This window comes from Drosophila simulans, chromosome 3L (assembly GCF_016746395.2).
Source record: "Drosophila simulans strain w501 chromosome 3L, Prin_Dsim_3.1, whole genome shotgun sequence".
In the NCBI taxonomy this organism is placed as follows: domain Eukaryota; kingdom Metazoa; phylum Arthropoda; class Insecta; order Diptera; family Drosophilidae; genus Drosophila; species Drosophila simulans.
The window spans coordinates 12316497-12344277 of record NC_052522.2 but is presented as its reverse complement, the minus strand read 5'-3'; the positions used below and the strand labels follow the sequence as shown (position 1 = coordinate 12344277).

Below are 27781 nucleotides of genomic sequence, written 5' to 3'. Positions count from 1 at the left end.
TCACGGCACCACCAGCAACGTGGACAAGCTTAAATTGCAAAACGGTGCATGCTTGTCTATTTTGGGGCGGTCCCATCGCCCCACCAAAATCGCATGGACTGCAAACAATGGACCCAAACCCGGCGAACTTCCAGCCCACTTGTGTGTATTTATACAGGGGAACACCTGAGTGGCAAAAGGAGTAGGGTACGAATAAAAAAAAAAGAATATATGTACATACATATATAACTTGGTAAAAGTACACACACGAGCCAAAGTTTTTAATTAATACAAAACTTGTAACATTTTATAAGCCGCTACTACATATTAGCAGCGACTGGCGTTTTGAATATGCACATACTGATACATCCAGCCATGTGGCTTCTATGCCCGGACAAGGGCATTCCATCAGCCCATGCCATTCCGATCCGACGAACATTAGGCACTCTGGATTGGCTCAGCCATGGACGTGGAATTGTGGACTTGTGGATGTGGATGTGGATGGCATGCCCAGGTGGACTATTTAACCGAATTCAAATGTGCATGTCCGTTTACACAGAGTCATGTCCATGACTGTGCATCTAACCCATGGTTCCATGCGGCAATAGTGACTATGGTGAGTCCAATGCCGATGCCGATGCCATGTTGCCAGTGCTTGATTGCTGATGTCGTATGCCAGAAATTTAATTAAACTTGGGATACAAACAACCTGAAGCGGCTGGACAAGCCCATATTTGAGTACGACTACATTTGAGGCAATCGCAATCGCTGTGTTCCGCCATATAATGTGTTTGGGCATTTAAATACGTACGGGCATTTTGGGCAATAAAATGGAAAAACAAATGGCAACTCCTTTTATTAAGATACATTTTGTAATATTGGTAAAAAGCGCTAGAATTATTCACAACTTATAATCTTTATTGCGCTAAAGAAAGGAGCTCTACTATTTATAGCAGTGATACACATTTTAATATTTTTATTACCCTTTTGATGTAATTTTTTAATTGAATAATACCGGTGCAAAACGCACGAAGTGCCATTAAGTGTCTAAGATCTAAGGAGCATCTTCAAAGTCCGCCTGCCACCGTGGAAACTCCTCACATCGTGACCATGAACTTTTCAACAGGTCGTCCGCAAGGCAATAAAACGTCTGACACCTTTGACAGTCCCTGCGGCACACTCAGTCGGATCTGGAGATCCCCTGCTCTGGCACCATAATAGTGGTGTCTATGTGTGTCAGCGGCATTGGTGGCGCCTTTGGCCAAGTGGCATATGATTGGCCCATACCAGAATCCCGATTCCGGGTGGGAAGACATCAAACCAAACGACGGCAGCAGCGGCGGCGACTTGTGTGAAAGATACTTTCCATGGGCGTCATTAAATCGAGGTGACAATTCAATCAACAATCCGCCGGCGAAAATGTCAAATGGGTGAGGTCCCGAGTGAAGCCTTTCCAGAAATCAAATCAAATGTGTTTACGACGTCTGCCACGTTGGTGGCTCAATTTTATGTCGCTGCGCGGCTATTAAATTTAATTAGAGCTCTGTGCCGCCGTTGGACGTGGCTAACGCATAAATGTCATCAAAATATTTCCCTGAACGGTGGCTTTATATATTTAGTAACACTGCAGTTTAAGAGTTCACCCAATGTCGCCGACGAAGTGCTGGAAATACGGGCAGTTGACATGCGAAAGGATTTCCCTTCTGGGAAAGAGCAGTTCCAATGGCAGTGGCGGTCGTGTCATCCGGCCATCACTCCGCACTGCTGGAGGTGATGTACTCGGACATAAAACCCATTTAATTGTCATTGTAGATAGTCGCTTGAAGTCGCTGCCAGATTTGGGTCATGAGCTTTCACTTGGTTTGGCTCCGGTGTGGATTTGGATTAGATGGTTGTGATTGCATATACATTGCTATTAATAATTTAACTCTATAAGAACTAGTTGGAAGGATTTAAAACCCATTGGTGCCACGTAGCACATGTGTAACTGTCCACTGGAAAGGCGCGCTCCTTAACTGTCATTCCATGCCAAGTGGCGATTGCAACCGGATTGCATTCGCCGCCAGTGGAATTCGTCTTTATTATTATCTCACTGGCATTATTGGGTGGCGCTGTTGGCGCCAACATCTTGCACGTTCCAACGGATGTCTCCTGGGCAGAATGTGGCCGAAATCACCTCAACACGGTTCCGAACTGCCGATTGTCTCCACAATTATTGTCATTCACAATTACTGCAGGCTGCGTTGGTAATTTGGCATTGAAGCCAAGTCGAATAGCTGATACCCTATGTCTTAACAGCAGTCGAAACTGACTGAATCAAACTTGCATGTATGCCATAAAGGATATACACTCGTTTATGACCAATGCGATGTTGAATTCAAAGGCATCGAGTGAACGGTTATGACCATTAAGGAGCTTCCAGTGCCCAAGGAAGAAGTCTTTTAGCGTGTTTAGCTCCGTGACTGCGACTGCGACTGGGACTGGAATTTCTTATTTTTGTGGCAAGCGAGGAAATCGGCGACATGTCTCGAAAACGTGAATCCCGGCAATGCTCCGTTCAGCGATCCTCGGGGCCGCCGGTAAAGTGTCAGCAAAAACGAAATTGAGCTTATCTGTAAATGCATCGGCGGGAGTTCGTCCAGACGGAGGACGTCCTCTGCTCGACCGGCGAGCATCTTCTTGATGCAATCGTGCAGTCGTCAAATTAGCGACATTCGAAAAACTTCCCAGATAACTGCTACGAAAGACCCGAATCCGAAAGCCAACAGAGGTAACTTCTAAAAAAAATCCAAAAGACTAAAAAAACAGAATCTCAGGAGCCTGTAGCCGTGTGCATTTTTTTCCTCCTGCTGCCACAGAACCCACCAGAGATCTGTCACAGCTCTGAAAAACCAAAAAAAAAATAAAATAAATAAAACCAAAAAAAACCAAGCTCTGGTCCACGATCATTGAGTCCGTTCTACGTGATTTATTTGCTGGCTCAATTGAATTGTTTTGGAGTGGACCCAACCTGAAGTGGATCCTCGTCGCTCCACGAGGAGCACCTACTTTCGCATAGTCAATCAGCAATGCGATTTCTATGACTTGATTGACATTTCATGAGCCCGCCATGGACATCCATTTGCCGCCGTCGCCAGCTAAAAAAAGGAAGTAAAATGAAATAAAATATAAAAAAAAGAGGAGGAGGAACAATGGATGTGGCAGACAAAGGAGTGGAGAGCGCGTCAAAGTCATTGACGATCATCCCGACTGATGATCCGCTGACAATTCCCAAAACGACAAACTCAGGCGCCATGTTAACCACCAAGAAGTCCGGCAGACAATCGCCTCGCCTGGCTGACGAAGATGGATTCCTGACTCCTCATTCTTGATTCTTCTGATTCTTGATTCTTGATTCTACTGATTCCCGATTTCTGATGCCTGATTCTTCATTCCTGATTGACTGGCTGCCGAATGACCATTGTTTCTTTTTGGCCAAGCCAACTGAACTGATTACAATCGCCCAGGAAGGCAGTAGAAGGCGATCGCCGAACGCTTTGCATTTTATTAAACACGATCCTTTTGATTATTATTTTTAGTTTGTTTTTTGATGGTCCCATAGCCGGTCGGTCGGTCAGTCGATCTGCGATATCGGTTTGATGGAGGTCATTGCTGCTTTATTTGGACATGCAACTTGTCACGTTTAATGGCATGAAGCGGCGGAATAGCGTGTGTGCGATTATCTCTACACTGGGAAAATAAATCAGCTATATCGCAGGGATTTATCATTTAACAGTGCAGCGGGGGAAAAAAGTAACAAGCTTGGTATTCACACTTAATTGCCTGTCGAACACGAATAGAATGAATACAAATACATGAATACTATTCGTTTACTGAGCTTCAGCTTCAATTTAGGTATGCTAATACATCTTTAATTAGTAATATATCTAAAATTCAAGGAATATTAAGCATAGTAATTATCCTAAGTTCCTTTAAGTGAAAAATCTCGATTCTTTTGAATGCCATTTCTGAGTATTTGGTATTCACTTTTGACCAGTGCATCCATATCGGCCATGTGTGTGAGCAGCTGGGGCAAAGCAATCAACGCCGATCCCAGCCAGGCAAACGTATGTATATTGATTAGCTTTCGCCTTGGGAGAATCCGTGTTCCTGTCGCAACCAGTGCCACCGTTCCATGTACTAGCGCCAGCTACCGATTTCCGATTCCCCAACACTCCGTTTCCCCGATTCCCCCTGGCTACCAAAGGTGGCCAAAGGTGAATGGCGATCCCCAAGCGCAGATACTTAGCCTGGCCCATTCCCATTCCCATACCCATACCCAATCCCATTCGCAATCCGGATGCCTGTCAGCGGCTGGCAGTGGGGCCCTGCAAATTTGTCAATACTGCGAATGCAGTGGGCTCAACCGGGTCATAAATTGCGCAAAATGAATATGAATAATACTGCTGCATTGAGAACCAAACAAAATAACGAAAATAAAAAAAGAGGGAATATCGCCAGCGGGCTGAAGGATGAGCTGGTTACCCCACACATTGTTCCGTATACACCTTGGACAAAAGGAGGTGTTGCCTGGTTGTTATGAGTTTTTAAATCCGACTAAGCCCATTCGCCAACATTTATTCGAATTTAATCGATTTTTCAAATTGACTCCGCACTCGCCGTTCGTCGTGTAGTGTAAACCCAGTACAGAAATCGCTGACCGCCCATCGGTACGCCCATATTGGTTTTGCCCGTTTGTTTATTTACTCCTTTACTTACTACGCGGGGAGATAAAAAATAAACAATTATTTATAGCCCCTATCCTTTCGACGGCCGAAGGATTGACTGGGCCTATTCCACGACTGTGGCCAAAAAGTAATTAATTCGCTGGGCTGGAACGCGTCAAATGAATTGAAAATGTACAAATGATTGGTAATTATGGAGGGGATCGTTAAATGAAGTTATATTTCTCACATCGTAATGAGCTGAAACTTATTAGCAGGCACTAAAATTGGGAAGTAAATTAATTAAGAATTCGTAAAGGTATCAAAGTTCTGTTTAAGTGTGCAAAAAGTGTGAGAGATTCTTAAACATTTTCATATTTCATTTGGAGTTATTAAAGTACTAAAACTATTAAATATTTTCATATCTGTTTCTGTTTGATTTTTGCGCTTTAAAGATATAGAAAGTGGCATCCATTTTGTGAATCACCACAACCCTTACCCTCGACTCCACAATCCTCCACAATTATATAATAGTTTGAAACAGATGAAATGGCATTGGTGCGTGGACTCCTGGCGGAGGGGAAAAGGGTGCTGAATGGAACAGGGACTTGTGCATAATTAATGAGGGAACCCAGGCAGGTGTGCTGGATGCGTAGGACGACAACCGTTGCCGGCTGTCAAACATGATGACAAAAGATTACATTTCGCAACTTGTGGCAGTTGCTGCTGCCGACCCAAAGATTCCCAATGTTAGACTGGCTGAGCAGCAGGCAACATGCTTAAAAATTTACATAAAACTTCTGATAATAGTTTTGCCTGCGCCCTGTGGCATTGCTCTTCCAGGGGCTACCTCATCCTCAGCCTCGTCCTCATCCTCATCTCGTCATCCTCCTGCTCATATTGGAGTTCTTGGGGTTTCGCACGTTACCTAAAATCCTTGGACTGATGCTGCGATAGCGACATCATAAATTACGAAACTAAACTTTGTGTGAACGGGACGAATGCAGATGGAGCTGATGATGAGGACGATGCGACTGGAGCCTGGACTTTGCGACTCCAGCCATGGAGTTGGGGGTCTTACAAATAAAAAAAAAATAAGAGACATGCAGCGGGTCGCGATCGCACAGGCTGAGAAGCCATCTCCTCCAGGAATAAACCTCGGCTGGAGAAATAAAAGCCGTGGTGCTACATTTTTGGGCTGAGTGCAATTGCTTGTCAAACAGAAAAAGGTTACGCTGCCCAAAAAGCCAAAAAATATAAATAAAATCGAAAGAGGCAAAACTCTTGACCAGCTATGCAAAGAACTTGCGCCGGAAAATAGTCGCTGAAAATCAGTGGAAATCAATTAACTAGAATATATGATAGCAGTAATTATTGGTATATTATGGAGATTATATTCGCTGTCACTTCAAAGAAGAAATTCCGATAACGATTATAAAAAGAATCAACCTTGTGGAACATTAAATGTCATATTGAATTGCGGTTCTATACATACATATATTACATAAGATCTATGATCTTTGAATTTGTAGCTAGTTAGTAAACGATGATTTTTCATCTGCAGATCGCAACATTCATTAATAACAAAGATTTAAGTAGCTTTTCTTTGCTTAAATGTAAATTTAATAAAGTATCTTCTCATTGAGCTTGAGCTAATCACTGCAGCTGCTGGCGTTAATCGCGGCTGCTTCATTAAGCATTCGCCAATTACTCAATGGCCGCTTATCGAGAATTCAATAATTAATTAGCAAAATTAACAAACGATTACGATGGAGGAGTTCGTGGACATTGCCCGCTGCCAGCACGATTCGCAAAAAGGGAGCAAAGGAGCGGAGTCTTGGCCGCGAATAACAAAATTCTGTTAGTCACGCATGCTAATCTTCGTGTTGTCTCAAAAAAAAAAAAAACAAAAAAGTAAAACTGGCAACCAGAAGTTGGCAGCACAAGTTGCAGCAACCTCAGCAGCAGCAACCTTTAAAAATCGGCAGCGGAAACGACAAGGCCAGAGGTAGAAGAAGAAGATCAGGCCATCGACGGTGGTGGCCGCCGCGACTTGGTCATGAGCTTGGTGGTTCGGTGGTGGTGGTGGTGGTTTGGTTTGGGCCACTCTGGTGGCTCCTGCGTTGCCCCGCTATCGATGCCGCATTGTTTAGGGCCCGAAACAAATGATTATTGTGGGGCCTATTTAAGGGTAATCGTGTCGTCTGAGCAGGAGCCCAAACTCCCAGCTCCAAGCTCCCAGCTACCAGGTGCCTCGTGAGCCTGTGTTGGGTCCTTTGAGGTGCTCCGGTTGTCCCGGTTGCCCCGCGATTAACCCACCAATGTGCTGCTATGACTTTACTTTATGCCTAGAATAATTAAGGACAGTGCCACGTTTTTGGGTTAATTATGCCTGCAGCCTAGACAGAGTCGCACACTGAGCGCAAAAAGGTAGATTGCAAACTAGATTCGAGTTTATAAATACAACAAAAAGGGGGAAACGAAAGGCAAAAGTATGCGATATTTTATACAACTTTTTATCATTAATATAATGAAGACAAGAAAAAACTTATTGGAGGTATTTACAACTGTAGTCCTGTTAAGTTAACTTAAGTTTTAAGTAACTTACTAAGTAACTTACTTTACAAACTAATGACAATCTAGATACTACATACAATACTAGATACTTATAGATATACTAAATGTTAGTATCACAAATTCAGAAGCTTCAAACTCAATTTATTATATATTTCTGCTAGCTGAAGTGACTTCTTCCAAATTCTTTACTCCCTCAAAACGACAAATTGCCAAAGACAAGCGCCACTTTTTTTACTGTGCATGCCATGTTCAGTGGCTCAAATTAAATACGCCATTTAATAAATATGGTGGCCATTATCGGATAAGCTTCTGGATCTTTTACTTAAACATGTCACTTCGCATTAATCTGGAGCCGTAAGGCCTGTGCTGGCAATCTGGCAACAGGTAAAGGCCGCCGGCGTCTGAGAACCAGAGGAGCCAGTGGAGTCGAGTCCAACGAATCCAGTCTTGGGGGGGCCACACGCAGTGCTCCAAGTTTTGATGTGATGTTCGCATGCGCATGCGCAACGCCAGTGGCTCCAAAATGACCTGACTGACGGACTAACTAACTGACTGACTGACTGGCTCACCTCGAACCGAACTGGTGGCCAAAAAGAACTGCGATCTCAGATCTGGAGTCGGAGGTCTGGCCCTGCCACAGAATCGAGATTATCATAAATAATGTGGAGTAACAGTTCCACGCGCTGTGAATGCCTAGGATGGCCAGCCATGCCCATTTGTTGCACGTTCCGCAGGCAGTATCTTCAATTTTTTTTTACATTTTTTGTTGATTTCCCAGAAAGGATGAGATGAGGTCACTGTTGGCCCGCTCACTCTTAATGACGTCTAATTTGTCATCGTTGAGGAACTAATTTTTTAGCCCGCTGATATAGGCCCAATAGAGCGCTACCTGTCTTGAACACGAACCTCGAACCTCGAGATTTCTGCGTAAGTTACGAAACCGAGGGTTCACTGTGCCTGCGCGCTGGGAACCCTTGAGATGGGTTTTTATTTTTGGATAGGGTTCGGGCTTTGGGGATTGGGGTTTTGGGTTTTTGGTGGGGTGGGGGGTCGCCTGCTGATGGAGACGCATGTGAGAAGCGAAATTTACATACCCATAGTTCGTGGAATAATAAGTATTTCCATTTAGTCGCCTCAAAAAAAAAAATAAATAAAAGGAAACCCAAAACCAAAAACTTGCGATAAGATAAAGCTGTTTTCGCTTAAACAAAATTTTACCTGTATATCCATGGGTAAAAAATTTAAAATGCGGCGTGAAATCTATCTGTTGTGTGTAATTTGACAATTTATCTTATGATGCAGTCGCTAGTAGCAGCGACTAATTTACATTTTGGGCACAAAATGAAAACATTATGTTTGTAATGCGCATTTATCAGCTGAAGATTTCCGCGAAGGTTCGTGGGATATTACACTTTAATTTTTATAATTGTGTCATCTTTGTAAAAAGCTTTGTTGTAACTTTATAAACATAGATACCTATATATATTTCTTAATATTTGAACTTAATCTCTTCTTAAGATTGAAGAATATATGTTCATGCGTATTATAAATAATATCTAAATGGTTGCAATCATCCATGTCCTTTTTAGTGCACTTTATCTAGCTCAAACTATCATATGTAATCTTTAAAGCACTTCCACTTCGAATTAAGAGTCCTAGGGAAAGTACAAGATAGACCCCGCCACAAATCGGCTAAACGATGTGTATAATGGATAATGGTGGCAGGAGTAGGAGTAGCAGGAGGATCAGGAGTAGGAGCATCAGGAGCAGGAGGAATAAAGTGGTGGAGGAGGAGCAGCATGTTTTACCGATTAACATATCCGGCGCTTATACCTGTGTGTACATTTCTGCTTGTGCGATTGTACATAGCCACAAACATTCAGCGCTGTTTAATGTTTAATGTTTTTATACTTTTATACTTTTTTTGCTGTTTTAGTTTTGGCTTTTTGCGGCTGCCTAGCGCCATCTGATGATTGTGTGTATGGAGCTGCATGTTCAGCGGCCATATTAATAATTTTTGTGGCGCGTTTTTTGATTTAGGGAGCATTTAAAGCGTGAACGACTGCATCAATAATTTCGCTTGCAATTTTATTGTGCATAAATTTCATTAATTTATAATTTTGGCCGTTGCCTGGCTGCGGCTAACATCCGACCCGCTGATCTCGCTTGCCAGTTGCCAGTTTGCGATATATGCTATATATGCTTGTGCCCCTGCCACTTTGGGCATGGGGAATGGGGCATGGGGCATGTGGCATGAGGCATGGAGCATGTTGCGCCAATGTGTTGCCGCGGTCCGTCGACTGGGGCATAAATTATTTTCCGTAGTTTTGGCAGGCGCCCGATGACCGCGCGCTGCGTAGATTTCGCGATTTTGCGATTGCGCATGAGGTGAGGGTTATTCATTTGCCTGCGTATGGCGAATCCAGCTCCTCGGCTCCCTCAGCTCATCCACTCTGAGTTTACTCCAACTCCATTCTCGCCCCCATCTCTTCGAGGTCTGCTCTTCTTCGGTGCGAATCGCTGACCGCCTGTGCCGAAACATATGCACTGAAAACAAACAGGCAAATCTAATGCTTTGTAATCGAAGAACAAACAATTAGGATATAAATGTAGTTGATTTAAATACTTAAACTCTTTTTTAAACTATTAAAATGAAGCTACTCTATATATTTTAAAATTTAATACAAGTTTTTCTAATTTTGAAAAGAATTTTACTATAGTGTCAATCCAAAACGGGAATCCTAGAAATGATAAACTATTAAATGCATGAGTTGTGATAATCTTTCACTATCTAAACCAAATATTTCTTAGTAAGTTATTTGCTCGCCAGTTCTTTAGATTTTATATCCACATCCAAGACCCCTCCCTTTTCTCGCAGTGCACGCACATTGCTGATTTGGCTGTAGGAGTATCTGCGGTTGTTGCCGGCGTTGTCGAATTCTGGGCAGATGCTGCGGAGCTGCAGGCTTCATTGAGGAACTCGCGACTTGGCTCGGGCTTATGCTGGTGGTTGGTGGCTGGGATCTGGAGAACCGAGAAGCGTCCTGCAACTGGGCAACTGGGCAAAACTGGACAACTGGGCCCGGCATGTCGCCTGCAAATGTCTTCGGTTTGTGGCCGCGCAGTTAATTATAAACGCTTGGACATTTTCGCTTGAGTTCGCCTCGCATCGCATCGGTTTGTTTTCATTTCCAGATGCAGATTACATTATGATTTATGCAAAATAGTAAATGCGTCTGATGGCAACATGCGCCAGCTGCCAGACACGAAATCTCAGCCGAAACCAAGCGTTGCTCCTCCTCCTTTTTCTCCTCCTCATTGCGCCATGTTCGAGTGCAGCCATCGCGATCGGAATCGTAATCGAAATTAGAAGTTTCACTAGCAAACAACTCATCCAATTGGCAGAGAATGGTATCTACATATATGCACATACATATATATCTCCATTGAATGGGAGTATTTAGCGTACTGCGATTTTATTCGAGGCGATTTGAGGCCAATCGTAAAGCAGCGCCGTCCCACTGGCCGCCAATAAATCAGGAGCGCCATGAAGAGCGGCCTCGTAAAAGTGCTTAAATTAATCATGCTGAATGTGTGTCCCGGCTTTACGAGATGCCCCGATCCATGGGGCGCCACAGCAGTCGCAACAGGTTGCCCCCGCTAAGCGCCATCCATTCCGATCATAGGCACCATAAACCATAAACGCTAACTTAACTGCTTAACTGCCCCGGATAGCCGGGCATCATTTTGCATAACGAACGAGAGACGTGCATGTCCGGTTGGCAAGTAGTATCTGTGTATCTGTATCTGCATCTGCATCTATATCTTTAGCTTGTATCTGCATCTATACATCTGCATCCATCTGTCGTCGCCGTTTTGAAATGTAATGTACATACATGCACACAAAGGGGGGATCGAATGCCACCGGGAAAATGGCCAGCGCTTTATTAAATACTCACTTTGATTTACTTGCGACCGGGGCGATGGAAAATTGCGCTTGAAATTGCATTGTTATTACATGTTTGGGTCAGCGCAAATTAAATTCCATATAGAAAAGCAATCTGCCCGGCGTCGAGTGTATTTATTTTACCAAAGATCGCGTACGTGACAAGAAGGGGATCGGGCTCGAAGGACCACGACGACTACAAGATGTTTAACAGCGAAAATGTGGTGCAAGTTTCTGCCGAGAGTCGGAAAAAGGGTTATATGCATGTGTATGCATGTGTATGTATGGGGGCAAGTCGAATGCACTCAGAATCGCTATTAAATTAGTTTAGTGGCATTTAACTTAATCGCCTACAAGGGAGTTAAAATTTTCCACAATCCCGCGTCTCGCTCTCCGTTTTTCGCTTTTCGACTTTTGCCTTTGAGTTGGTCAAAAATTGGGCAGACGTGATTCGATTTTAAAGAAGCTGCCTGCACTGATGGCAACAAGTGCTTTCGTCTTAATATCTTTGAATAGGCCACTCCAGCTTGGGGACTACAGCTTTTGGAGCCCTTTTGGCCAGCCAAGCATTAAGGCCTAACTGCGCGCGTCATCAACTCCGCCGATCGGCTGGCCAAATTGAGTTGTGCATCAAAAAAGCGACGGATCCCTGGGGGCCAAATGCAACTGCATCGTGATGTCAGCTTCGGGTCCAACTACTGGCTGCCACTCCTGCTCCAGCTCCTGGTTCTATGGCTCTGCTCCCGAGGAGACATTCCCGATGCGTATGCTTAGTCCATATTCTTTGCATAAATCTCACCGATGTCCTCCGGATGGACGGAGCTTGTAATTAAATTGCGACACGGGGCAGCTAATGGCGCCACAACATAGATTCGCTGGCAAACAAGCAGCCGGCATATGCATACAGACGTGCACTTAAAAAAAATAATAGTGCAATAGATTATTTAGATTTTATAACCTTTTAAGAGCATATAAAAGGAATAAGAGCAAGCTATTTCTATTTTATATGTAAGAATATTGCATGGAATGCTTGTTTGTGGCAGGCTTAGTTACTAATCTAAAAAGGAATTTGTTTTTTTTTATATTTAAGCTTTGTTTTAGTGTTAAGTGATATCTTTTTACCCAGTATAGTTAGTATCCCCGAACAGAAATTCTAATATTAGCTGTAAGCTGATATCTGAAATCTGAACACACTTTATCATTCAGTCATAATTTGGTAAATATGTCTTGATCCCTTCTTTCTCTGTAAAATAAACCTAAGTGGGTAATTGTTTTTATCAGTGCATCGGCAAGTGGAGATGGTCATGACAAAACGGCGGGGACACGACCTCCGTTCAGTCGGAGCCTCAGCGTACAGGGCACGTTTCTGAATGAAATTCCAGACCGCTCTGGTCGAGCGTTTCTGTGTGTTCCAACCTTGTCTGCCCGGTCATCAAACATCGGACTGGGAGTCGGGAATCGGGAATCGGGTATCGGGAGTTGGGAGTCAGGAGTCAAGGGAAAGGGGAAACGGAGCTGGAGACGCCACAAAAAAGTACTACGCTACTTGGGCGGCGGCGGCACGAAATGAGTGGAGTGCAGTAGTTTTAGTAGCCACCGCGGTTAATTAATTCTGCATGAAATTTAAGGTTCTCCTTTTTTTGCGGCTACTCAGTGCATGGTGCATATATGGCGAGTCATTGTCGCCGATCAGTCGATGTGGATGTTGGTCAGGATGTTGGCCACGTTGCTGCACGTACTCGCCTGTCTGTGGATCTCTGAGCTTCCCAGCTCCAGCTCCATCTCGAACCTCGTTGTGTCCCCCAGTGCTTGCTAATCAGCCGCACCTCATCAGTCTGGCAAATCAAGTCATTAAGTTAACCGAGTGCCAAATGGAGCAAATAATGCTGCATCTTGGGGGTTCGCCGTTGGGGCAGTAAAAAATCTCTCAATTAGTCAAACAATTAAATCAGCTATCGATCCGAACTTGAACTGATTCCATATTCAATTATGTACTCCATTTCACGGAGTTTTTTGCTCAATTGACTTCCCTGCTGGCATCACATCTTAATTGATTGTACTAAAAAGGAAAGGCTTTAAATGCAGTTGAAACTTTCTTATGAATATCTATTTATTGGATAAATAAATAAGTTAATATGTTATATTAATTTACTTTGCTTTCTTTTTAATTTCAGTGCCCAGCAACGGTAAGTTTCTTATTACCAACATTTACATTTACAACACCGTTTTTCACGTTATAAAACAAAACCATTGACACGTTAAGTTTTCAACCATTATTTTCGTGATCGTCAAGGACTTTACGTTTGCTCAGAAACAAACTTGTTTTAATCGAAATTCATTATCTGCAGAAAAAATTGCATTTTAACCACAAGGGTGAGCCACTTAATATGGGGGTAAATTTTGCAATTATCTTTCATTTTTCGCGTAAATGCAACATGCTTATCTTGCCAAGTTTTTTACACCAAATATGCATAAATTTAATTTATGGGTTAACTAATACTTTAGTGCATGCTTGATGCCTGAAAGTAAAATGAACAATAATTAATTAATAATAGATATTTTGCCAAAGTTACAATAAACTATAAGAAACTAAAGACACTTTGGCTTAACTAAATTGAATATTTTTTAAAAATAATAATTAAAAATTCCAACACATTTACCCTGCTTAAAAGGAAATATTTTCGCACCATTTAAACTGAAAAACATATATTGAATTAGCAACTACAATGTAGTCATTTGTGTTAACATTTAGATATTATTGCACACGCGTGCTTGAATATCTTGTTAATAGGTATAAATGCACGAGCTGTTAAATGTCGCCAATGGCACAATAACATAAAAAAAACGGGAAAAACAATAATTTAGCTTAACAACTTAATAACAAAAGAGCACTGTGCTGCCGCCGATCACCTGTTCGTTGGCCAGGAGACGAGGATCGTCATTCCTTTTGGACAGCAGTGAACCCTCATTGCCGCCGCGACTACTGTGCAACTGGATGGTGAACCAAAAAACAAAACAAAAAAATGTATAAATAAAAAAAGAAAAACCTTAAAAAAAAGTATGAGCAACCTAAGCCGCGTTCGCAGTTATGAGTTTCCACCTGTTCGCGAATTTATTGATTGCCACATTGACAAATGAGCCACCCTGCTGTTATAAAACCAATTAAACGAAGGGTCCGTTTGCATGGCCAGCTCACTGGGATATTACGAATAAATTAGGTCTGGTGAGAATTAATTGGACACTCGGGCCACTGGACACTCGGTGTGATATATAAATCATGGCCATAACAGGATTATCCGACCTCGAATTAATTTGGCTTAGCGAACGAAAGTGCGTTTGCAGCGCTCTAAATGCGCCAGAATTATACAAACACTGAGAGAAATTGCTCTAGGTTCGATTTAATAGCAATAGAATATTTTAAAAACTACTACACAATTTTTAGAATTGTGTAAAATGAATATTAAGGAAAATCTAAACATGTCTAAATAGTTATAACAATCTTGGCAAGTAAAAATTTCTTACTCGAAATAGCTAGAAAACTAGAAACTAGCTAGAAAAAAATCTTTTCCACTACTATTCATACTTCATTTATGATTATTATTATTATCTGAAAGTTTTTTATATTCAATTTAAAATTCAAACCAATTTCTTAATACATGTATGATTCCTTCTAAAAAAAATTATGAAAGGCATATCCTTAAGACAAAAGTTCCAATATTACGATACTATTTAAAATAATATTATTTTATTATAATTATTTAAAATACTATTCATTCGTGACTATCTTTTTTTCTGACAAAAGATGTAATGAAACATTTTCATTTTCTGTGCATTTGGCATTTACCAACAAAATCTAGTTGAAATAAAATGTAAAGAGCTCCTTAAATTTTAAAATAACTATTTTGACAGTAATTATATAGCCAATTTCTCGCAGTGCTGCCTTTTTCGCTGAGTGCACTAATTAGAGACACTCTCGGAGATGCCAATAAGCAGTCCCCGCGGCAGTGGTGGTGGCCAGTGGAGAGTGTCCAGTAGGCAGTGTCCACTGGCCAGGAAAGAGCAGCTGCCAGAGCGGCGGACGCATCATTAATAATTCCGAGGGAGCGGCTAAGTCAGCCGCACGCATAATAACCACGATTAAAGCAAACAAGGCTCATTGTCGGTTAAATGACAAGTTTTGACAACTTGTGAAACGACAAGTGGCCAGCGATCGGCCCACGGACCAGTGACCAGTGGCCAAATTGAGCAGGGAGGGACTACGGACGCGGACGAGGGGCAAACCCAGTTAAATTAATAATCCGCATAATTGGAGAACTTAAGCGGCGAGCGAAAGAGAAAGGACATGGTGACGACAAAAAGAGCGTTATTTGCTTTGCGCTTAATATATCATTTAGATTGTTTGCCGCAGATAAAAACGCTGTGAAGACTTTGGCTGTCATTATGGCTCTTGTTTTATTTTATTTTTTTATCGCGCACCGGGTGATTATTGTTGTTCGCTTGTAAGGATTGTTGGCTATTCTATTTGGCCCGAATATATGGCATGGCAATTAGACCTAGTTGTCGATTTGGCCAGCTCGCTGGTATTGATTGTCGTGGCATTAAATAGAAAATAATTGTTTCTATTTCACAATTATGTCCCAAAAGATTGGGTGAATTGGTTTTAAGCACTCTGGGAACGAGCACACCTTTCAAATATGATATCCTATACTAGATAGTATAGTAACTAGATGGTATGGTATATAGCTAGATAGACAGCATAGTATCTAGATTGGCGTCTTAAATGCGGGGGTTAAATTATTCTAGCTACTGATTTAAATCTTTGTGATTTATAATAAAGCTGGCTCAGCAATTTAGGGGAAATTATTGTTTAACTAAAGCTAAATTAATAAGATTTAAAGTACAGAACAGTATAGTTAGGTATAATATGCTCTTCATATTAAAAACTTAGAAACAAAAGCTTATAGGATTTCATTCTTGAATGATATTTTAGTTTCTAAGTTGCAGATTTGTTTGCCTAATTTTGTTAAGTGTTTGCTTTAACAATATCTACACTTAACATATTATTTTTAATTACCATTTCCATTCTAATGCTTTCTTTTTCGGTCAACTACAACTATGAACCATCTACAACCCGATCGGAAATTCCAAAATAATAGGGCGTAAGTATGAACATGACCACTCCGATATGTAACTAGCTCCGAAAAACAAACACAAATTAAACTCGCATTAATGAGCCGCTTGGCAGGCTAGAAAAACATGACTTTGTTGCTCATTATTTCAAGATTGTCGAGCTCTTGACAGTCGAAAATGGTGCGAGTGCAACATTAATGATAAATTAATTTGCAAGTAATCTCCAGAGCAGTGTGCTGCCCACCACCGACCGATCTCTGCTGACTCCGTGCGATCCGAGGTGCAATTACGCCAAGGAACCGAAGCAGCGAGTCTTAATTATAACCAGAGCTGGCCATGTTGAACATGACAGTTCTCGTGTCCTGGCGATTCATCAAAATGACAGCTTCTGGGTTACAGCGGTCAACGTTTTGCGGCGTCCGTCAAGCGATACCCATGCCCATTCCAATTGCCAGACCCATTTTCATAGCCATTCCCGTCTTATCAGCGCTATATCGAATTTCGATCAAAAAACGCCTCCCGGCGACGGAACGTTGGAAAACCAGGCGCTCGACTTTTGGCGCTAAACGAACATCCGCACATGGGATACACTCCACTTCATCTGCACTTCATCCTGCAGCCCGCATTGGAATTCCAGTTCCGATGAGCGACCCTCATTATCATACATAGTTGGCACCATTAGGGCTTCTTGGCTTTGGCTCAGGAGCAAGGACATTCGCTGGCTTGGCTGACTAGCTGCAGTTTCGTCCTCGGGACATTCGCGATATCCATCTGCCAGAAAAATGAAATGAGGGGCTGTAATTGCCGTTGAAGCTGCCTCCTGGATGTGTTATTAACTTGTTAAGCGAAAATGGCACATATAATGGCCACTTGTCGGCCTTATCCAAATCCTGCCCAGAGGATCCTTTTGGTCTCTTCATTTTCTCTTTTTTTTTTGCTGTGTGAGGAAGTTAAATTTGTGTCTGTTTTTCTGAGTGGTTTTGTGTGCCCTATTTGGGCTCTAATTTTATTAATTATGCTTTGTGTTTTTTCATATGCTCATTGGATGTTGCGGAATGCAGTATGTAAGTATTACTTTGTATTCTTAATAAAATTATACATAACAATTTAATCGATTAACTTGCAATTAGTATACTATCATAACTATGAATTAGTCTAAGAATAAAAGCTCATCCCACATTAATCTACGAATATTTCATAATCTAGTTTCAAAGGGTATTTCGATATCATATATACTTTTGAGTAATAAAGAATTGGAACAGATTGGTATTTTAGAGATTTAGCTATATTAAGTTTAAGCGATCCTCTTAAATATTTGGAATAAGTTAGTCGTGAGATATAGCAACACACCCTTGGAAAATGCTGTTCTCAGCCACCTTGAGATCGTCCTTAAGAAGGCTTTCCAAACCGCGAACCGTGTGAGATATTCGCCAACATCCTTTTATGATCATGAAGCAATAACGGATCAGGGCAAACACGGTTAAATGTCGCACGACCTAGGTATTGGAATCTTCGCAGCTGGAATTTCTGGCCACTTTGGGTATGCAATGGGCTGGGATGCGAGGGCAGGAAGGATTCCGCATCCGAATGCGAATCTGAATCCACGACGATGCAGTGAAGCGGTGGTTGGCGGTGTGGAGGATCCGGCGGCGAGGCAAATCGCTCTGTTTGCTCTTGCGGTGTGCCAATACAATGCCACAGCTGAACGAGACACAAGAATTTATGGCATTTCACTTTCAAAGACACAAAATTCCTGTCCCTTGCCACCATTAATGGAATGGACAATAAATTTAAACGTGCAGACGGACAACGTGCCATATGTAAAAAGGCTAAGGCTAAGACTCAGACTCTGGCTCAAACTCAAACTCAGACACTGTAGCGGCAACTTCCCGAAATGGCTAAAATCGCTCCGCAGCCCTGCGAACTGCGCGTGAGACGATTTGTAAGCCCGGCCCAAACCGGTCGCCGCAGAAACCTTTCAGCATCTGCCATCCAGTTGGCTAACAAGGCGATAATCCATGGACAATGCCAACTTCGATGCGAATCTCGGCCCTTTTATAATTAAACGCAGGCAGTGGAAAGATGACGACAGCCTTGTTATAAATTCTATGTTCTAATATTTGCGGGAATAGTAACTAGAACTTAAATTAACTATCAATTAATTATCTAAAGGAAATATCTATCAATTAGCCATTAATAGTATATTAAACTATCTATCTATCTTTTTTCCATTCAGTTACCAAAATAAAAAGCTTATTATTTAGGTTGTCAGATAGAAGCAGGCTAACAAATTTTTAAGCTATTTCAAAGGCATTTCTTTCATAAATTAATAGTATAATATGTTATAAATATTAATGAAATATTTCTCAACATTTTATGAGTTAGAAAATGACCTCAAAACCTATTTCACATCGAATAAATATATCGAAAGATTAATCCAATAGAAATCAATCGAGATGCTGATTGCTTTATTGTTTCCCTGATTCACTTTTTGCCACCATGTCGCATCGTTTGAGAATTTAATTCGCCTTATCTAATGCGCTAAAAAATGCGCTAATTGAATAGAGAGGAGTCGCAGAGTAGCACTGTAACCAAATTATATACACATTCCACCGCTGCTCACGCTGCCCCATCTCGCAGCCTTCCAGCTTCTCGCTGAGATTACCAGATGCCCAGTTCGCGATTCCCAGCTTGCAGCTCCTGGCCGTGATCATTGGTTGTGGTCGAAAGACAATGGACGAGATTAAATGCCAGCCTGGGCAGATTAAGATGCATCGACAGCAATAACTACGTCAGCGGCGGGAGCTGGAGATGGAGCTGGATGCGGATGGTGGAGCTTCTTAAACGGGAGACACGAAACAAATTTCCCTTGAAAAGAATTACATACCGATCGCCTGCATCGACCAGACTATGGGAATTGACTGAGGATCTGAAACTCTATTTGTTCTCGGGCCGTTCCCGCTTGCGATCTTCCGATCTTTCGATCCTCGCGCTTGTCGCGTTTGTCCAGTAAGCCCAGAAAGTCAGGAAAGTGACCGTCTTCATTGTCAACACATGGTGGATATATGTATACATACATGTACGTGGGCTGCAGTGCGGCGGCAAACAATTCTATAGAAAATCAGACATGCACCGCCGCGCGCCGAGATGGAGATGCACTGCTGCTGGCGGGATCTGGCCAAGATCTGCGCGGCCAAGATGCTCCAGCTTCGGCTCCAGTTCCGTCCCAGCCAGTAAGCCAGCAAATGGCTTATCGCAGCCGAGCGAATCGTTTTGCCATACTAAATTATTATGTTAACATGAAAATAATTGAGGCAACAGGCATTCGGCGGTGGCTGGCCAATTTATTTATATCGCTGAATCTCGGATACGGCAGCTGGGTCGAGTCCTCAACCTCGTCCGCGTCCGCGTCCCTGTCCGCGGGGACGATGCCGAGTGCGGCGGTCCAGGGACCAATTGATGACGGTACAAATAGTTCCAGAAGTGGGGCATCTGCGTCGCGATTGGGACACCGACTACCGTTCAGATGGCGTGTTCACAATTAATCCCTCAACAAATATCTGTGAAAACATAAAAAAAGGGAAGCTATCACCAGCTAAATGTAACTAGTATTAAATTAGATGGTTTTAAACTTGCTGTCTTAAGTCATCGATACTCTATGTTAAGTGATAAGTTAAATAAATAAGAGATACTTAAAAGTGATATAAGGTTAAACTCCCACAATCTCAATTTTATTCAATTTCCAAAGATTTATTATGTAATTTACGTTATTATATGCGGACTATACATCAGAATTACCGTTTATTATTTTTAAAATGGAGTAATACAGTTCTATATGTTTGAAATAACTACAATATGTTGATAATGTCACCTTACTTCAGATTTAGCTTAATATTTGCTTTGAATATGGTCTGCTGCCTGCGCATGATTATCATGAAATTTGAAAAATTCCCCTAGACAGACTCACTAATCCCCTACTAATTTTTCAGACCGCTCTACACTGGGCAGCGAAGCACGGAAACGAGGATGTGGTTAAGCTAATTGCCGGCACCTACAAGGCGGATGTGAATGCGAGAACGGTAAGCGATTATCTGAGATGCAGACGTGTAAACGTCATGATATTAAAACGCCCCATTATTTCCATGTGATCGCCTGCGCCAACTGTTGACTCCGCTGCAGAACGGGGTGAGTATGTGATGTCAAGTGATGTGTACATCTATTTTGGCCATTTTAATAATATATACGATAGCCAACTTATTGGCTTGTCCCAGTCGCGCGTGAATCGGCGTCACATGTCACCGAATCGCGACTCCGAACATAACCCTTTCCCGCAGGAATTCTGCATTTCGGATAGAGCAGGCTGTGACAAATCATGACGAGCATATCCAATTGGTCCTCACCAGCATGTCACCTCCCCGCTTCCAGGCAACGCAATCCTTTCGAGTTTACAAAATTTTAAATTGAACGTCGCTTTGTTCCGGCGAAATTAAACTCACTCAATTGTATTCAAATGTCACAGACACATTTCAAAAACAAAGTGAATTGTCAATCACAATCCGCAGGATTCGATGCGCCTCTTGCCAAAAAAAAAATTTAAAGCTATTTTACACTATAAACAGCTTGGATTTTAATTCCTACAAAATTAATTGTTATCAGAATATTTTAAAGTATTTAATAAACTATTCACTTGGGGATTTTATAATTCATATGGGAATTTAAAGCATTTAACTCTTTAATCAGCGTGATTTTTAATTCCTACTTAATTATAAGTTGCTAGAATAATTTTAGGTATTTAATGAACCATTTACTTGCATTTATTTATTTTCTATTTTTATTATTATTACTTTTATTCAGGGATACACTCCTCTCCATTTGGCCACCCAGTTTGGTAGGGATAACATCTTTGAATTACTTTGGAATGTCTACAGTGAGTACTAATATTATTACTATAACCAACATACAACATTTAAGAAACCAAAAAAGTCATAAAAATTAACTTATATTTATTAATAATTTGTATTGTTTGTTATATTGCTTGAAATGCTTTGAAAATTTTGATTAAATATGTTTTTTATGCTACATTAATTTTAAATTGACCTGCTCATGTGCCATTTATGAACTTTATTTTACAAAATGAACTGAAATGAATTATTTTTTTTTGTCAATCCTGCAGAGGCCAATCGGGACATCATGGACTGGAGCGGCAACAAGCCACTGGACTACAGTCGCCAGCGGTCGAGCGTCTCGGCCTCGACGTGCAGCAGTGAGTATGAAAAGTATTTCCTCGGTGCGGATGTGGGCAACAGCTTCCGCACGCTGGGCTTCGTTGAGAGTAGTCAGATCACCGGCGGCACACTGAGCAGTGCACTAACACGTGGCAAGAAGCGGGCCCAGAATCGGTTTGCCACCATCAGCGGTGGTTCGTTTGGCGGTGGCGCTGTCTCCCGCTCCCAGTCGATGATGGTCAGTCGGCGGCCCAAGAAGCAGCCGGGTCAGCCGCTCTCGGGGATCTTTAAGCCCGCCACCGAGGACGGCGATCTGTTGCCCTGCGAAATGGAGGGGCAACCGGTGCCATTCCGTGGCGCCAGCACGCGTCGCAAGGAGAGCTTCCTGCGCAAGACCTTTCGAGCCACCGCGGGTGGCAGCCGGCGGCCGTTGGCCAAAGATGTATTTACTAACCCACCGGAGCATGGTTAATTGCTATCCTCACATCTTTTACCTGTATTTACACTTTCAACATTGCGCTAATGTATATTTCTTATATGTTACAACAATTGGTTGGGGCTGTACTATATTATACATTCTATACTTTTACACTGTAACTGATCCGGTATCTATGAAATTTTGTAACATCACTAAACTTTACTAGCTTTTAAGTACCAAAGCATGGCCTTAATATAGTTCATATTTTTTACCAAGGTGTATTAACTTAATATAAGTAATCACACTTTTATGTACATACATTTTTATAAATAATCGCATGTGTATCGCAAGGAAAAGCACAATAAACTACTGGCACCTTTAAAACAAAAGCATTAATTTATAAATAAGTACTATAAACCTAAAAAGAAAAACTTAACTCTGTTAACAAAGAGAATGCGCTTTGGGCAATAATAATAATTTATCCATCAAACTTACTGAAATGTAGACCATACAAACCCCAAATCGAGTCAGTAATGATAATGTTAAATGGGAATCAATCTATCTATCTATCTATCTATTTTCGATTTTGCTGCATGTAGAGATACAAGCGATGCGATTCAGCGGCGGACTCAACGGAACGTGGAGGCAGGTTGAGATCTAACGATCTTGAGTATTTCAAAATCCTTAGTGTTGATTTTGTGCGATGTTCAATTTATTTTGCTAACTTTACGTTGAATTTGCCACATTAGCTTTTATATATTTAGCCTTTGTATATATATATATATTGCTTTTTGTACTTTGGTAGCTTTAAAACTTGTATTTTAGTTATATTTTGCTAGCATTTGAGTTGCATTTCCCGTTTGCGTTGCCAAGTTGGTAAGTTTTCTTTGTATTATTTTCAATGTTTATGCTCATCGCTCGCATTATTTTATAATTGTTTCCAAAAAGTCCGCTAACCCAAGGCATTATTTTTCAGTTTATGCACGTTCATTTGATATGATTATTATAAAAAATGAATAAATATTAATGCATTTAATTTGTTTTGTCCACTTTGCAGAAATCAAGGCTCGCAAAAAGCATGCAAGTAAGTCATTCTCAAATGCAAATTAAATTTTATGACTGAGTATATTTTTTTTCCATTGCAGTCGAAAAAGATTTGGGCTTCCTACGGATTGGTTCTCTGAATGTCCGGGTAAAGAAGACCACCGAGGCGTTCAGCAACTTCTTGGGAGTGGGCAATGGGCCGACGGGCTATGGCAATGGCGGGTCGGCGGGAGCAGCAAATCGCCATCACCCTCGATCTCACCGAGCCCCTCATCAGCGTCATCATCACCACGTTGGTACGACACGGAGTCGCCATCCGAATCAGAGGGCAGCGATGAGCACACCCTATGCCACGAACGGCGGCCTTCCGTCGAGGGCGAGTGTGCCCAATAGCCGGAACATCTACGATGGAGTGCACAAGTCGTGGGGATCGGCGGACAACATACCGCATCGATCGGAGGACCTAATGCCGCCGCCCAAGGCGGTGGAGTATATCAGCAAGCGGAATAAGTCCTCGAAGCGTTCGTCCTATGCATCGAACACCACCGATTCGCCGCGTGATTCCATCTGCTCCTCGAACTCCAGCTCGAATCTAAATGGCGGCTATAGCAGCATGCCCACGACACCGAATCAGTTGCGTGCTCCCAAGGGCATCGCCGCATCCTTCGCCGTGGACTCCGACTCGGACTCCGCCTGCGGCTTCGACTCCAGCTGGTCGGTCAATTGTCGCGATTCCTCGAACAGCAATCCCTCGCAATCCTAATACCTGAATATTGTTGTTAGCCCAGGCTGAATGTCTACATACCATACAACTTTTAACATTGACCATGGAATCGTGAAAGTATTTGTTTTTAAATTAACTAATATATACTTTAAGCATTGACCATTATTTAGACTTTACAATTTATTGTGTTTGTAAAAGTTTCATTTAAAAGTATCTAACATTTGTTACTTCCTATTTTGTGCCCTTTTCTAGGGACTTTCAATATGATATATCATTTAATATGTGTATTTTTTATTTGAAAATAAAGCTTGTATGCTTTTTTATGCATTTATGAATAAATTGTATTAGTGATTTTATTTTTTATTACTCATAATACAATTTTTAGGGGATTTTTGTTTTAAATATCCGAATCTATCCAAATTTAAATTTTTCGTTGCGCGCTCACTTCAAAAAAAAACCGTTAAGACATTTCTCATAATACCGTCGAAAATACTGAAAATACGGTAAACTAAAAAATAGGTCTTCCTCTTCTTTTATTTATAAACGATACACGTGCGGCAAAAAAAGTTTGTTGATTTAAATTTCTGAGCCAAAATAAAACACTTAACATGGGCAAAAAGGACAAAAACAAGAAGAAGGGCAAGGGAGCCGAGAAAACCGCCATGAAAACGGACAAAAAGCAGGCGGCGCGGCAAAAGAAAATGCTGGAAAAACTGGGAGAAGTACGGATATTCAAATGCAATAACCATAACATTATGTTTACTAAACGAATAATAAACTATACAGGCAAATATAGCTGATATCATCCAATTGCTGGAGGCCAAGGAGGGCAAGATTGAAGCCATCAGTGAGTCCGTTTGCCCGCCACCTACACCCCGATCCAATTTCAGCTTAGTTTGCCATCCGGAAAAGGAGGAGCTCATCATGTTTGGCGGCGAACTGTACACTGGCACAAAAACCACCGTGTATAACGATTTGTTCTTTTACAACACCAAAACCGCCGAGTGGAGGCAGCTGAAATCGCCATCGGGACCCACGCCCAGAAGTGGACACCAAATGGTGGCGGTGGCCAGCAATGGAGGAGAACTCTGGGTAAGTTATCAGCTAAAGAGATCTCCGTGGAAAGTTAGTTACCATATGCACTCTACAGATGTTTGGTGGCGAGCATGCGAGTCCCTCCCAGCTGCAGTTCCATCACTACAAGGATCTCTGGAAGTTCGCACTGAAATCCCGCAAATGGGAGAGGATAACTGCGCCCAATGGACCAAGTCCTCGGAGCGGGCATCGAATGACCGTCTCCAAGAAGCGCCTGTTCATCTTCGGTGGCTTCCATGACAATAATCAATCGTATCATTACTTCAATGATATGCACATCTTCTCATTGGAATCCTATCAATGGCTTAAAGCGGAAATAGGAGGAGCAATTGTGCCATCTCCACGTTCTGGCTGCTGCATTGCAGCTTCTCCGGAGGGAAAGATCTACGTTTGGGGCGGTTACTCGCGGGCCTCCATGAAGAAGGAGGCGGACAGAGGAGTAACACACACGGATATGTTTGTCCTGAGTCAAGATAGTAAGAGTTAGAATATCTGATTCATATTCCTTATTTTAATATCTTCTGCTTCCATTCAGAAAACGCCGGCGATGCAGACAACAAGTACAAGTGGGCACCCGTGAAACCTGGCGGATATAAGCCCAAACCGCGTAGCAGCGTTGGCTGCACTGTGGCTGCGAATGGCAAGGCCTATACCTTCGGTGGTGTTATGGACGTCGATGAGGACGACGAAGATGTGCACGGACAGTTCGGCGATGATCTACTGGCCTTCGATTTGACCTCCCAAACATGGAGATTGCAGGAGATCCAAACTAAAAGCAGCAGCGCTGAGAAGAAGGATTCGGAGGAGAGCAAAGATGTGGAGATGTCGGCTGTTGATAAGCCAGTGACCACCACCACGGATGGCATTTTCACGGTCACCGTTGGCGGTCCCAGTACCAGCGCGCCATTCGTGTCCAAAATACCCAGCCTGTTCGCCAAACCCAAGCCGACGAATGTGCCATCTCCGCGCATGAATCCCGGCATGTGCGTGTGCAAGGGAACGCTGTATATTTTCGGTGGCATCTTCGAAGAGGACGACAAGCAGTTCACCTACAACGATTTCTACGCCCTGGACTTGCACAAGCTGGAGTGGAAGGTGCTAATCCCCAATAGCTTGAAGGCCCACGAGTGGGAGGATAGCGGCAGCAGCAGCTCCGACGAGGAGTGCAGTGGCAGCGATGAGGATGTCTCCAGCAGCTCGGGCATGGACACGGATTAAGAATTTCCAATGACTATATATTAAATTTGGTTAACAATTGTACACATGTATAAAAATGGAATATTTTCAACTGCTGAGCAAGCTCGAAATTCTCACAGCTCCAGAATCTCGGTGAGAATGCGTTGCGTGTCCTTGGGAGTATATACCCTATGGCTGATGGTTCGAGGATCGCTATAGATCTCATAGTCATTGCCGCCCGGCTCCGTTTTATCGCCGAAAAAGTGGATTTCCTTGAACTTGTAGTGCGCTTCGATGTGTCGCAGGCAGTAGGTCTTGTCCCAACCATGCGGGAAGACATCGAAGCTGATCTGACCACCAATCGAGTACGTGAGATCCACATCGGCAAACTCCTGCTTCAGGTCCTTGATCATTTTCTCGCGCACCTTGTGCTCAATGTCGTATTCGGCGAACATGTTGCGCTCCTCCCGAGTGCACTGCCTGCCAATGGGACACACGTTCATCATGCCATTCCGGAACTCGATGAAGGTGCCCCTCTTGATGGGCACATCCAGTTCGGACAGGTAGCGCAGCACAAAGTTAATGAATCGCTTCACCGTCTCCTCGCCCAAATGCATGATGATATTCTGCTTTCCCACCTCCTTTCCGCCCTCGATCTGGACCAGCCCATTCTCCGGGAATATGAAGTCGAACTCGTTGAGTATCTTCCTGCCGTTTAGCTGCTCGAACATCTTCTCTAGATCCGATCCTCCGACGATTCCGATGGTCGCCCTCGGCTTCACCCGCGAGTAGAAGAACTCCTCGAACTCCGGCGTGACCACGGATCTGGGCATCGTTAGAGTGCCGTCCACGTCGAAGAGCAGCAGGATTTCATCACGCTTCAATGCGGCGGTGCTCATTTTGCATTTAAGCTGGGTGGTTAATCAGCAGGTGTTTAATATCCAGATATTTATGTCCACGTATGATTCGAGATAAAGAATTTTACAAGCGGCAACGCAGTGGTGAGAAATCCCCTAAAGCTTTCGATGCACCGGCGAGGAACCAGTTCCGGAACCAAAGTGCACACAAAATTAATGTTTTGAATTGCCTTTTACGTTAAATTTACTATTTAAAGCAATGAGAATATACACATTTAAGCACAATTATGTGGATTTTCCTGCACGTATAAGAAACAGTTTAATTCATGGAGTTCATGTTGTCAGAGGACTAATGGCTTCTATTTAAATAGGAATATGTACATTGCAGTTCTTTATCAGGCAAACTAGAATACACATATGTGGGTTCTTAAGTATAACAGGGGGTTCTACTGCCTTCTAATGTGCTGCAGTTCATCTCGCTTGATTTTGCTGTATTCCTGCAGCGTTTTGTATTTCTCCGTGTTCACCATTGGGTCCACAATCACGGGGTATAGGGTGAGGCCCACTGCGCCCACAATGCAGGACACGAATCCAACGAATCTCCAACCACGCAGGACTGCCATTTAGCTAAAAAATTGAATATTTTAGCTAACTTTTCGGTTTGTTATTATAAAACACAAAACACCTGGTTGGACGTAAGATGCTAGAAAACGCCAAATATGTGGTCACACTACAGTGCTTGTGGGGAAGTACAGTAAATACATACTACAAAAGAGATAGCTTGAAAAAAAGTAAAATGTAAATAAACAAGATTATTATATATATAATATATATAGATATAGATTAAACAAGAAATTTCTTAAATGACAAATATGTTTCTTGATTCATATCTCACTTTACCAGTCTC

At 42.4% G+C, this 27781-nt stretch overlaps 4 protein-coding genes and 1 long non-coding RNA gene across 9 annotated transcripts in view; 2 read left to right on the top strand and 3 right to left on the bottom strand.

The window, feature by feature from the left end:
* The window catches only part of LOC6737846 (ankyrin repeat domain-containing protein SOWAHC), a 34929-nt gene extending 10844 nt beyond the window's left edge, over positions 1-24085 (top strand). Inside the window, exons 4-11 of one of the 5 annotated variants that reach the window (XM_039293302.2) lie at positions 13380-13391; positions 20325-20414; positions 20515-20520; positions 21190-21262; positions 21509-21598; positions 22578-22623; positions 23036-23062; positions 23124-23484. In XM_039293302.2, the coding sequence (XP_039149236.1) occupies positions 13380-13391; positions 20325-20414; positions 20515-20520; positions 21190-21262; positions 21509-21598; positions 22578-22623; positions 23036-23062; positions 23124-23415 (636 nt within the window). In that variant the 3' untranslated portion in view covers positions 23416-23484. Of the gene's footprint in view, positions 1-13379; positions 13392-16361; positions 16416-17375; positions 17400-19681; positions 19801-20324; positions 20415-20514; positions 20521-21189; positions 21263-21508; positions 21599-22577; positions 22624-23035; positions 23063-23123 lie in introns of those variants that run through there. The other 4 variants (XM_039293301.2, XM_044923077.1, XM_039293303.2 and 1 more) reach the window with 4 other exon arrangements.
* On the bottom strand, positions 18768-19527 carry LOC27207947. The gene is made up of 2 exons (XR_001600637.3): positions 19223-19527; positions 18768-19152 (listed from the first exon to the last, which is right to left on the bottom strand). It is a non-coding gene; the product is annotated as an uncharacterized LOC27207947 (long non-coding RNA).
* Positions 24086-24220: 135 nt separating the features above from the next.
* On the top strand, positions 24221-26101 carry LOC6737845 (kelch domain-containing protein 4). Its single transcript, XM_002084637.4, has 4 exons — positions 24221-24468; positions 24533-24838; positions 24897-25317; positions 25377-26101. The coding sequence occupies exons 1-4, from the start codon at positions 24355-24357 to the stop codon at positions 26057-26059; spliced, it is 1524 nt and encodes a 507-aa protein (XP_002084673.1). The 5' UTR covers positions 24221-24354; the 3' UTR covers positions 26060-26101.
* LOC6737844 (phosphomannomutase) lies at positions 26056-27052 on the bottom strand. Its single transcript, XM_002084636.4, has one exon. It carries the CDS (start codon positions 26914-26916, stop codon positions 26152-26154), a length of 765 nt encoding a protein of 254 aa, XP_002084672.2. The 5' UTR covers positions 26917-27052; the 3' UTR covers positions 26056-26151.
* A 145-nt stretch (positions 27053-27197) lies between these two features.
* On the bottom strand, positions 27198-27680 carry LOC6737843. The gene is made up of 2 exons (XM_016171380.2): positions 27560-27680; positions 27198-27501 (listed from the first exon to the last, which is right to left on the bottom strand). Exon 2 carries the CDS (start codon positions 27495-27497, stop codon positions 27321-27323), a length of 177 nt encoding a protein of 58 aa, XP_016031618.1. The 5' UTR covers positions 27498-27501; positions 27560-27680; the 3' UTR covers positions 27198-27320.
* Between the last annotated feature and the right edge of the window lie 101 nt (positions 27681-27781).